This window comes from Typopeltis vanoorti, chromosome 5, assembly GCF_054136105.1.
Source record: "Typopeltis vanoorti isolate ZY-2024b chromosome 5, IOZ_Tvanoo_1.0, whole genome shotgun sequence".
In the NCBI taxonomy this organism is placed as follows: domain Eukaryota; kingdom Metazoa; phylum Arthropoda; class Arachnida; order Uropygi; family Thelyphonidae; genus Typopeltis; species Typopeltis vanoorti.
In genome coordinates, this window is record NC_143553.1 from 92,328,863 (window position 1) to 92,342,042 (window position 13,180).

Consider the following 13,180-nt stretch of genomic DNA (forward strand, 5'->3'; position numbering starts at 1 on the left):
AATACAAACATGATGTAATAAAATCAGCCAGAGAAGATGAGATGTTTGTTCATCTGTCCTGGCTAATTTTCGTCATGATATTATGCAATATAAATCTAATTATGTATTTTGTTTTTAATCTATATAGTTTTCTTATATATTGTTTCATATCTTTTCATGGGCACTGTGCAGTCTTTATTTTTGACTCCCCTTTTTGGAAAAACAAAACAAAACAACACGATAAAATTGAAATTCTGTAACGTTTTAGATTAAAGTTAAAATTTTACTGCACCAGTGAGAAAAATTGGTGCAATGCCTATTTAATAATTTTCTTCTTGGTCGGTTAATTTTTAATATTAACCAAAACGTTATGGGATCGGCACACAAAGCTGAAAAATTTTAAATTTGAAAATGAAAATATAATACTGATTATGTTTGTATCTCATTTCAGGACTCTTTCATCCTGGTCCGTGTGTCTATGCGCCCGTTGCACTTACCTAGTTACTCGTACGGCACTGTATGTATATATATATATATATATATATATATATATATATATATATATATATATATATATATATATATATATATATATATATATATATATATATATATATATATATATATATATATATATATATATATATATATATATATATATATATATATAGGCCCCAAATCATATTCATCACAACTATTTGACATTCATACAATATCTATCATACCTCGCCTTACACTCATTCACTGTCACAGCATCCACTACAGACTCAGGGAGCGCATTCCACTCATTCACTACTCTAAAAGTAAAGAACCCAGCTCTAACACCTTTACTAACCACACTTTTGCCCAGTTTCCATGGATGTCCCCTAGTCCTCCCACAACCAGCCCTGTTCTCAAAAATATCTTCTGAATTAATTTTATAGAAACCCTTCAGTAATTTGAATGTCTCAATCATATCTCCCCTCCTCCGCCTATCAACCAATTTTTGCAACCCACAAATCCTCAACCTGTTCTCATACGGTTCATTCCACAGACCTGCTATCATCTTGGTCACTCGCCTCTGGATCCTCTCCACCTCCTCCCCATCAAGAAGAAACCTAAGTGACCAAATCTGAGCACAGTAGTCTAGATGGGGTCTTATCAAGGCTCGATAGAGAGGAACAATAACCTGCTTGTCTCTGCTTGTCAACGTATTCTTCAGCAACCAAGTGATTTGATGAGCTGTTTTGGTCACTTTTGCAATGTGTCCCCAATTTCAATTCCTTATCTACCAACACTCCTAAATCTCGTGCCTCATCAATTTCCTGGAGCAGGGTTCCACCAATGCAGTAAACTGCCGCCAATCTTTTCACTCCAAAATGCATAACCTTACATTTTGCCACATTAAACTGACATCCATTCTCCTTAGCCCAGACCTCCAATCTATCCAAATCATCCTGCAAAATTTTGACGTCATCTGCATTCACTATTGCCCTACCCAACTTCGCATCATCCGCAAACAAATGAACTGTTCCTCTCAGATCATTTCCTATATCATTTATGAACAAATTAAACAGCAGTGGTCCAAGAACAGATCCTTGTGGCACACCACTAGTCACAGGCCGTCTTGTGGACTCTACTCCCGAGTAAACCACTCTCTGATATCTCTCCGTCAACCACCCTCCTATCCATCTCACCAACCCTATGTCCATTCCCATATGCTGCAATTTACTGATTAGAATTCCATGTGGAATCCTGTCAAAGGCCTTGGCAAGGTCCAGTAGAATCACCGTAAACCCATTACCCTTATCCAGTTCAGCCGTCACTGTGTTATAATACGTGAGCAAGTTACTGAGGCATGACCTACCCTTCACAAAACCATGCTGTCCCCGATACAGTATCCCATTTTCTTCTATCCAATCTTGTATTTTCCTCTTGACTATTTTCTCTAAGACCTTGACAATGATTCCTGATATGCTAATCGGTCGGTAATTTACAACAGCAGTCTGGGAACCACCTTTATGCAGTGGAACTATTTTCCCCTCTTTCCACCCGCTCGGGACTAATCCAGACCCAAGACTCAAATTAAACAAAATGGTCAAGGGTACTGACAATTCTTTAGCTGCTTCTCGTACAACACGAGCTGGTATACCATCCAATCCCACAGATGTATTGACATTGAGGTTATGCAATAGACTACTCACCTCCACTTCATTAACCACAATTCCCGTATAATCTACTGGTTTATTCGTTTCTGCAATGTCACCACCTGGATGATATACTTTTGCAAAGTGCTCACTCAGTAACTCAACTATCTCAACTGATTCAGTTACTCTTCCTAAATCAATCTGCCATGTACATTTTTCCTTTTACTTGCTACATATCTAAAAAACTGTTTAGGATTCTCTTTAGCCTGCATGGCCAATGTTCTTTCGTAATCCTTTTTTGCTTTTCTTACCACACTCGTCACCCTTCTGGCCTGCGCTTTATACCGTTCATGTGCCTGCCGGTCACCCTTCTCCTTAAATTCCCTCCATAGTTGTTTCTTTTTTTGCAGCTCAAGCTTAATGGTGTTATTCATCCATTTAACCCCTACTTGATTTATTATTCGGACTCTAGGTATACAGTCAGCCATTGCTTCATGCAAGCACTTCTTAACTACCTCCCATGCACTATCAACTTCTAGTCCTTGCAGTTGTACATGCATGGCACTGAACCAATCAAACTCCTAAGCTTGTCATACTTTCCAGCCCGATAATTCCACATGTACCCTGTCTTAATTGAAAATTCTACACCTTTAGCCACCTCCCAAGTTAAGACCCTATGATCACTCTCACCGATTGGTGGCAATGTGGTCATATTTGTTACAGCCAATTCCTCAGATGTAATTACTAGGTCAAGCACTCTCTGACCCCTAGTATTTTCCATTACATGCTGTCGTAGATAGTTATCCCTTAATAACCGCATAAAATCCAGTTCCTTCCTCCCGTGTGTCCTCTCCTCACTCCAATCAATGCGACCATAGTTGAAATCTCCCATAATAATCACCCTCCTTCCACCCATTTCTTCTATTTGCTTGTGCATACTCTCACCACCATCTTTTCCATCACCTGTCTATAGCAGCACCCAATTGTATATTTAGTTCTGCTAGCCACAATCTCACACCAAATGGCCTCAAATGTGTTCTTTTCTCTATCCTGCAATTCAACTTCTATTCTCCTTGGCTGGAGCTCATCAGCTATCATCAACAATACTCCTCCCCCCATTTTATTCTCTCTGTCATTCCTGAACACACTATACCCATCACATTCAATCCCACTAGTTATATCATCTACAGTCAGCCATGTTTCACTAATACCTATAACCTGTGGTCTGGAAGTGCCAACCATGGCCAAAAACTCTTCCTTCTTGTTCCTAATACTCCTAGTATTCGTGTACATGAATTTAAAACCCTCATTCGCCCCAACCCTACCTTGATGCCTTATATTAACTCTCTTATATAATTATATATAATTAATTATTATTTAATATAATTAAATAATTAGATTATTTTTTGGTTCTTGCCTCTTCTCAATTTTTCTACCTTTCTGAAAACATCCATCGATAGTATCTTGTGCTATTTTCACCTACCATTTAATTTTCTGAATGAAGTATTGTTTTGCAGTTTTCCCAGGTTTCAATGACTCAACTTCTTAAAATTGTGATTTTATTCATTATTTTTAATTTCATAAAATAAACCAATGAATCTGCCAACGATATTAATTCCCCAAGTAATAGAAGCCGTTTTACCCGTGTATGGATTTTGGGGATTGCAAGGAAGTCAATACCGTACAAAGTAGGTTATCATGTTTTTTTATTTTATTTTTATTTTTGAAAAACACTCATTTTATCAAGTTGTGGGAGTGATCCAATCAGATATATCTAGCCCAAATCCATCACTCGTTATTATACGAGTGAAGTACTGTAGACAAGTGCCTCCATCTCGTAGTTCCTCAACTCTAACGTGATATATTATTGTCAGATATGGTGTGTATAGTACGGTTGATTTTCTTGAGTTTACGGGACGAAAAATCCGAGTTGTGGGAAAAAAAAACACAGCTCGCATGTGCCACAGATCAATTAACTCGGGAAGTAGTCGAAGGAATAGATAAAGTTCCTCTATTGGTCCAGATTCAAACATAGATTATTATGTTATTTATTTATTTATTTTTTGCGTCCTAGCTCTATGGACTATAGCATAGTGTTAGACATGCTCCCTTTTATTTTCTTTGAATGAAGCTCAACGAGGATAAAAATGTATCCTTTTATATGGTTATTACGAATTTCATGAAGTGTTTCTGAACTGAATAAAAGTCTGTTATGTTCTTTTGTCATAGCATTTCTTTTGGAAACCTATGGAAAAAAATCTGAGTTTTTCAGTTATTTTTTCTTTATTGTCGTTAAAGAGATGTCTAGTCTGGTTTCAGATGTACATATGGTCCCTCAAAGTTTTATTAGAAAATTATGATATTGAGTATGTCAGGATCTTTTAGTTTTATTTATTACATTTTTTCCCTTTGTATATTGTAATCCTCAGACTGTTGGAATAGAAAGCAAGTCAATAAAGCAATAGAGACCATTGTGTTTCAACCTTTGACATAAACTTACGTTTTATTTGTTCATTGAGCAGATGACCCAGGAACACCTGGAGTGTGTCCTACTTTTAATTCCATATTGAGAAAGCATAATCAATGTTTATTTTTGCTCTTAGGCGTAACGGCGACTTTAGCCCTTTCTTCGGATATTTGGGTTTTTATAATTGCTATCAGGAGTGCTAGATAGTTTCCCATTAACAGGACTCAGTTTTGTTTGTAGATTGCATCCTTGTATACAAAGAAATCTGAAATTACTGAATACTTAAAGGTGGCAAAACTTTTCTGGGAAGTTTACTGTTTAGTGCTATTATTTCTTGAAATTTTCCAAAGTAAGCACGAACCCACGTGCTCATACACACAATTATGAACTAAAACATGAATTACTATGTAACCTCTTTCTATCCAAGTAGACTGCACAGCGGACCAGAAACATGCGTGTGGTGGTCACATGGCATTATTCTCCTGGCCATCCCTTGATCCTCTCTCCTGCAGCTACTTAATGAATACACCATTACATCTAATTTATATCTGGCAATTGTGTTATGACATGGCGGATCTGGACACTTAAAGCAACAAAACAGTCCATTTCAGAAGTATCGTATTGTGTAAATGTGTGTCCTCTGAAATGCTATTCTGTCTAGTGGTACAGAATACCTAATGAGATTTTCAGTTTATTGGTATGTCAAAACGGGTACAAGGTTATTGCAGAAAAAGGAGTATCAACACGCTACTAGTTAGGTGATCATAGCGTTTTCTCTCTTTATCGTTTGGATAACAGTCTTATCAATCTCTTTGAGGCATCATTCTTATCTTCCATTCAAATTTCCATTTCCAATAATTCCAGTAATGTTAGGTCGAACTTAACTGAATGATCTGTAGACCCTTTGCCCGACTCGTCCACTGTTGAATGTATCTTAATTCTATAAACTTTTACCATGTCCCACTTATAAACTTATCTTTGGGAATTCAAATAGATGGCGGCACATTTGAGCAGTCTATCTTCACTGTGTACCGCTTAATTAGTGATAGCCTTGGGCCATCTATGTCTGATTGGTACCAGTGGAGATTGAACTGCCCACTCCCACTCTCCAAAGTTAGATAGGGCTAAATGGCCTTGCCTACTCCTTTACGGGAATAAAAAGCGTTAGCTGATTTTTTTTTTTTTTTAATTCTTTTTGTCAGCAAATGCTACTTATTGACATGAAAGTTGTTTATTAACTTTGCATGGTCATTACTTTTAAAATATTTTTTTAAATGTCTTTCGTGGCACTCACCCTTGAAATCCTCCTGTATACCTATTCGAATCGTTTGTGAGCTAAGGTTACATAATTTACACTATTCTCTGTCTCCAGTCACACCAACGCCATCTACCACTAGTATTTTTACAGACAATCATAACCGTGTTCACGATGGGATTCGGTCATGCCTTGTTTTGGCTGGGAAGTGGATACGCTAACCATTTGGCCAACGCCAAACAGGCAGGCATTGCTTATTATATTTGTGAGATCCGAATGATTTTTTTTTTTTTTTTCAGCAGTTTGTCTACCAATGAAGGATAAGAACATTCAAAACACGTTTTGAAATAACCAAACTATGACTTATACATTGCTCATTGGTGGGGGGGACGCATGCTGCTTTAGTTTTGTGGATTTGAGATATCGGTAAACCTGTAGTTCCCTTGCAAATAATGGCTTGGATGTTTTCGTAGTTACGTTGGCGAATTAATACCAAGGAAGGCATTTTATTATATATTTGATGCTTATTAGATATATATAATACTTAAAATACAGTGTTTTGCCTCTTTTCGTTCTGTTTCTTTTTTTTTTTTTTTTTTTTTTAAATAAACCTTTGGTTTGATTTGTTTACACGAATGTTAATGTTACGAAAACTCTCGTACGATGATGAATGTATTTGTATCAAAGTACATGGAGTGAATTTATTATATTCCGAATAAAACATTGATCCATAACTGAAGACGTGTTTATTTTTCTCCTAAAATGTGGCTTTGCAGATTACGTGAAATATATTATAATCGTGAGTGCGGAAATGTTGAAGGATTCCATTCGGGTATTAACAATTGTCTGCTTCTGTTTGATATGTGCTGCAACGTTATTGTTAGTGACAGCACACGAATGAAGGCCTATCTACAGTTCATTCCTCGTAAACTCTATTCGTTTTTATTGAGGTTTGCCCTTAGAAGAGGTTAGTTTATATATATATATGTGTGTAGTGTTATATATAATTTTTATTTCTGTCCACGATTTCTATATCAACTTCTCAGTTTTGTAAACTTTAAAATCCAACTTTTTTTTTTTGGATGGATCTGGAATTTCGGATGAAGGGTGATATGTGTAGTAAGGAAGAGCAAAGCTAACTATGAGAGAAAGCTAGCTGATGTGGCCTAAAGAATTCTTTCTGTGTGTGGCAAGTAAATTGAAGGAATGACTATGGAAGGATGACTTTAAAAAGTGCTGATGGTGGGGGAGATAACAAGCAAATCTTACAAAGCAAAATTTGAATTACTGAGCGAGTATTTTGTTTATTTTTATCTATACTAATTTATTTATTTCGTATCCAAACACACATGGTACAGTAGTAAGTGGTACAACATTATTTACAACAAATTAGGATACATTACAAATGAGAACAGCTTACATTTGATAGGTGAATTATACAGGGAATAATAAGTAAAATATGAAGAAAGAAACTATACATGAGTTATATACAATAAACCTGATCAGATGATCCCTCAGTATCTTGTGCAATCAACTGCTCTTTCTGTGCAGGATACAGAGTCCTCTTTTGTGCAAGGTGATTGAAGAAGAGGACAAGAAAGACGGTGGTCCCTGGACTGTGTTGTCCCACACTCACGATTATCTGATCCAGTGACGTAGCCCCCATTTGATGAGGGTTTTGTTTGCGCTATCCTGTTGTTCGAAGTCTGTTGAGGCTTTTCCAACTATTCCAGTCCAAGTGGGCACCACCTGAGCACACTGAGATCTTCTGCCAAGGCAGAAGTTCTCAGTGTGCTCAGGTCTGCACCCCATTTAGAGGAGGTAAACTTTCTTAGTATGTTGTTTCTTATATTCACTTTTGCCTTCATTTTTTCTATGTATATTTTATATGAAAGGGTATGATCGAGAGTCATACCGAGGTAGATTGGGTTCCAGGAATGTTCTAAATTAGAGCCTTCCCATGAAATCTGTAGCTTCCTGTTGGATTCCTTATTGTTAAGGTGGAAAAGACCAGTCTGGGTTTTCAAGGTGTTTGGTTTTAATTGATGGCGCTATAATATGTGGTTAGACTACTTAAGGCAAGTGAAAGAGTAGTTTCAATGGATTTGAAAGTTTTTGATTGAGTAGCTATGGCAAGGTCATCAGCATAGATAAAATTTCTAGTTCCTGGAAAGATGAGGAGGTCATTGATGTAAATGTTGAAAAGTAATGGTGATAGCACACTTCTCTGGGGAGGCAATTTTTTTTTTTGGGGGAATACCAGCACCTCTTCCTTCCCCCCGGTCCACAAAAAAGTATCTGTTTTCCCAAGAGTGACTGGATCAGGACAGGGTGATAATCTCTAGTTATTCTGTTTATTTTATTTCTGAATGTGAGATGGTTTATGGTATCATAAGCTGTGTCATCAGTAGTTGTTAAGATCTTGGAGAAAGTAGTGAGGGACCGTATACAGCATTGGGCAGATGAGGGTAATGTTATCTGTGAGAATCAACATGGATTTGTGAAAGGACGCTCTTGTTTTAGCAATATGCTAGCCTTTTATAATAAAGTTACAAAAACATTAGATGAGGGAAAGGCATATACTGCAATTTTCTTAGACTTGGCAAAGGCATTTGACAGGGTGCCACATGATAAGCTGATATTTAAGTTGCAGCACATGGGTCTGGATGTCAGATTGGTCAACTGGATTTAAGATTGGCTGTCTGATAGGTATCAGAGAGTTGTGTATGGTGGAGCAGTTTCCAGGAGGCAGAGGGTTACAAGTGGGGTCCCACAGGGCTCAGTACTAGGACCTATATTGTTTAACCTTTATATCAATGACATAGCCAGTGGATTGCAGGGGGATATTCAGTTGTTTGCGGATGATGCGAAGCTGGGAAAGATTATTAGTAATAGTGCAGATGTGGTAGCCCTGCAAGAGGATTTAAATAAGCTAGATAGATGGACAAATGAATGGGGGTGTTAGTTTAATGCAGCAAAATGTAAGGTCTTGAGGTTTGGGAAACATCGATGGGATGCTGCATACTCTATGGGAGGAGTTATACTGGAGGAAGTAGGGGAGGCAAGAGATCTGGGGTTGATGATTGATAGAAATCTGAAGTTTAGGGGACATATTGCAAAGGTGGTGAAGGTAACACAGAGGATTGCTGCTGTTATGAGGACACTGACCTGCAGAGATAAGAGGGTTATCATTCCGTTGTATAAGTCTCTGATCAGACCACACTTGGACTACTGTTCTCAGATTTGGTCCCCAGGATTTGAAGGGGATAAATTAACTGTGGAAAGGATACAAAGACGGATGACAAAGATGGTTTCAGGACTGTACAAGGATAGTTATGAGGATCGGCTGAGAGAATGTGGACTGCAGAGTTTGGTGGATAGAAGAAGGAGAGGTGATATGATTGAGACTTTTAAACTGTTGAGAGGTGGTTACAGGGTTGACACTGGGGAGTTCTTTCGCTTGGTTGAACAGCGGGAAAGAGTGATGACAAGAGGCCATCCCTGGAAGTTATGAAAGGAAACTGTGAACAAGAGGGTAAGGAGTGGTTTCTTTGTGTGGAGGGTGGTTGAGCCGTGGAATGCAATGCCTGATGGAGTGGTGGGAGCGAGAATGGTCAGTGAGTTTAAAGAGTGGTATGATAGACTTTGTGTTTCTCAGGGGGGGGACCTCCCTTCGATGAGTCTTGACAGACTTTATGTCTTAGGAAGGACCTCCCTCGATGAGTCTTTCGACTCCTTGGAGGCCTGAATAATAATAATAATAATAAAGTTATCCATCTTCGTTGGACTTTGTGTAACCCCAGTTAATACTATGGCTGTTAAAGTCACCTAATAAAACATTAGTCATGCATGCATTATTATTGAGGAGTATGTCAGGGAAGAAGCTCCTTCTGGTGGTTTATAAACTGAGGTGATTGAGATATTTTTAAATGTGATTGTAATAATCTCAGTGTTTCTGTTGTTCGTTGAGTCAATGGACGATGGAATTAAGTTTTCTTTTGTAAATATTGCACTACCATATTTATCATGGGATATCTCTTTGAGTTTCATGCCATGGATGTAAGGTCTTGTGGCATCTTCCCCTCTGTGAGTTTCTTGCAGGCAGAGTACATCACAGTCATTATCTCTGGAAATATTTCAATGAGATCTTGCTTGACACTGGAGAAACCTCATCATCAAATTCCTGATATATATCCTCAAGGGAGGTACAGGATATGATAGTACTACATGAAAAATTTACATCATTACTTACTTCCTATATACAATTTTCCTCCAAATCAGTCTGTTACCTGTTCAAGACTCCAGTATTATCAGATCTTATATTTCTGTCTTCTAAGGCACTTATTACTGTATCAATTCACCTACATCTTGGTCTTCCTCTTGCCAACCTGACAGAGAACACTTGTTTTGCTAGTCTTCTTTCCTCGCCCATTCTGTTTAAGTGACCATACCACCTGAGATTAGGTCTAGAATTGCATTCCTGGATGCTGACAATGTAATGTTCTTTCCTAATATCTTCGTTTTTAATATGATATTGCCATTGATGCCATCTGTTCATGCCTGTAATCTTTCTCAGGACTTTGATATTTGCAGGCTCTAGTTTTTGGTCAAGTGTTTTACTTCTAACCCAGTTCTCAAATCCATAAGTTAAAATTGGTATGAACACTATCTTGTATACAGCTAATTTAGTGTTTTGGCTAATTTCTTTATTCCATATAAATTTATTCAGTTGACTTCCTACCATACCAACTTTGTTGATTCTGTTGTCTATTTCCATATTTAATTTACCATGTTCACTAAAAATTGTGCCTAAGTAGCTGAAATATTTTACTTGTTTCTACAGGTTCTCCATTCACAATGCAGTTGATATTTTCAGTGTTTCTGCCTATTTTCATTGTCTTTGTAATGCTGACCTTCATACTTTATCTATTCAACAGTTATTCAATTTAGTCTGGGAATCTTGTAGACTTTTAGCAGATTTATTTAGAAGTATAACATCACCCACATAAAGCAAAGAGCTGACATTAACATCTCCAATTATGATATTAGGTTTAATATCACTTTCCTTCATAATGTGATCCATATAAGATAATGAATAACTGAGAGGATAATGTGCATCCTTGTCTGACACCAGATTTAACATTAAGCCACCTTTCTGTACTTCAATTCTAACTGCTGACTTACAACTCAAATAAAGACTAAGTATTGCTTGATATAATGCCCCACTGACATCATACAACTGTACCGTTTTGAATAGCTTCTCTCTTGGCATTTTGTCATATGCTTTTTCCAGATCTACAAAACTTAAATACAGATCTTTGTTATATTCCCATGATTTCTCAGCTATCTGTCGTAAAGTGAAAATCTAAGCCTGACAGCTTCTATTTGACCTGAATCCAGCTTGTTCTTCACCAAGCTTTTCTTCCACAATTCTTCTCAACCGTTTCTCAAGTATACTTATACAGATCTTGCCAGGAACGCTCAGTAGGGAAAACCTCTGTAATTCTCACATTTAGTTTTATTTCCCTTTTTATATATGGTACTACGAGAGCTCTACTCCAGTCATCGAGAATTCGTCCCTCTGTCCAGGCTTTCTGATCTATGCAGTGCAGCCGCTGTAAGATTCTTATACCACCATACGTCAGCATTTCTGGTCAAATATAATCTACTGCAGGTGCCTTTCCACATTTCAGACTTTTGATGACTTTTTCTCTTTCAGGTATGGATATGTATTCCTGACTGCATGCCTGTTGAGTGTTTTTTACCACTGTGCTGTCATCACTGCTTGTTTCATTTAGCAATTTTACGAAGTAATTAGTCCATACTTCAAGTATATTTTTTTTCTCCAGTTTTCATATGACCATTATCATCTCTAACTTCTTTTACGGCACTCTTTCCTCCATTTCTAAGCTTCTTCAAAAACCTTCAGAATATTTTACCATGCTCTTGATATTTATTTTCTATGTTCTTACCAAAGTCCTCCCATGACTTTTTGTTTAGCTAGTTTTACACAGATTTTATCTTTCTTACATTTGTCTCTGTATTCTGTAAGAGCACAAGCTGACTTATTTGCCAGGAACTTTTGATATGCTTTCTTGTTTTCCTTCACTACCTCTTTAACTTCCAGTGTCCACCATGGAGTTCTGATTTTTCTATCCTTGCAGACAACCTCACCATATGCCTCTCTTGCTGAATTAATCAGGGTTTTCTTCAAGGCTTGCCACTGAATCTCTAAGATTTGGTTCCTATTCTCAAACTCTTTCATTTTTTCTTCAATAATCTTTGTATATGTTAGTCTACAGTTCACATCTGAGAGCTGCTCAACTTTTATTCACTTTAAAATTTTCTTACATGTTCTTCTTTTCAGTATGAAATTCAATTTTATCTTTGTCAAGACTAAATGGTGATCACTTCCAATTTCAAATCCTCTGTACACTCTGGTGTCCTTCACCACAGAGTGTACACGGAGAAAAAATCACTATCAACAATAACGTGTATTCAATGAGACTTTTTTTATTGCTTGCCTCTTCCCTCCATGTGAATTTGTGCATATTTTTATGTTGGAACATCGTGTTAGTAATAACCATTCCATTTCTTTAGCAGATATCCAACAGGTATTTGCCATTATTATTAGCTTTGTTCTTTTTTTCCAAATTTTCCCAAAATAGTTTGTATGTCTAAAAATCATTTGCTATTCTGCTATTTAGAGTCCCAACAAGGACCAAGTTTTCCTTTTTCATTGTGTCAGTTGCTTTCTCTAAAGCATCAAAAAATTCCTCCACTTCTACCATAGTATAACCTTCTGTGGGACCATAGGCACAAATAAATCTAATTGTCCAGTTCCCCATTCTCATATTTGACCACATCACTCTACTTGAGTCTGCCTGTCATTCAAGAAGATTAGCCTCGTATTTAGTGTTGAATACTATGGCTACTCCTTCTTTTCTTTGATTGTCATTGCCTGAATATAACATTTTATATTTATTGCTCAGAAAGATCTCGCCAGTTTTTGCCTTTTTTTGTTTCAGTCACCCCTATTATGTCGATTTGGTACTAATCCAATTCCTCATCTAGCTCCATTTCTTTGCCATTCAGGTTTCTTATATTGATAGTACTGATCTAGAATTCTGGTGATGTTGAATTGGGGTGGGTTTTAGGATTTGTTCCAGTAGCTGACTTTTTTGCTGTTTACCCTGGTTCCCTGGCGAAAACAACGGGGGGGCCTTGTTTAACCGGGCGACGTCCCAGCTGGCATGAAATTTTGTCATGTTGTACCATCATTTTGTATATTGGTTTAAGCCAATAAGAATGTGATTTGTTCGTCTAAATCCAAAATTGCCAGCCCATTCTCGT

At 37.2% G+C, this 13,180-nt stretch overlaps 1 protein-coding gene across 5 annotated transcripts in view; it reads left to right on the forward strand.

The window, feature by feature from the left end:
• Positions 1–5,990: 5,990 nt before the first annotated feature.
• LOC150106651 (leucine-rich repeat-containing protein 14-like) overlaps positions 5,991–13,180 on the forward strand; it is a 168,153-nt gene continuing 160,963 nt past the window's right edge. The window contains exon 1 of one of the 5 annotated variants that reach the window (XM_090392609.1): positions 5,991–6,070. Coding sequence is in view for 2 of the 5 variants with exons in the window: in XM_090392604.1 (XP_090248730.1) it covers positions 6,590–6,794 (205 nt within the window). In the remaining 3 variants the exon portion in view is untranslated. Of the gene's footprint in view, positions 6,071–6,104; positions 6,795–7,023; positions 7,070–13,180 lie in introns of those variants that run through there. The other 4 variants (XM_090392604.1, XM_090392606.1, XM_090392610.1 and 1 more) reach the window with 4 other exon arrangements.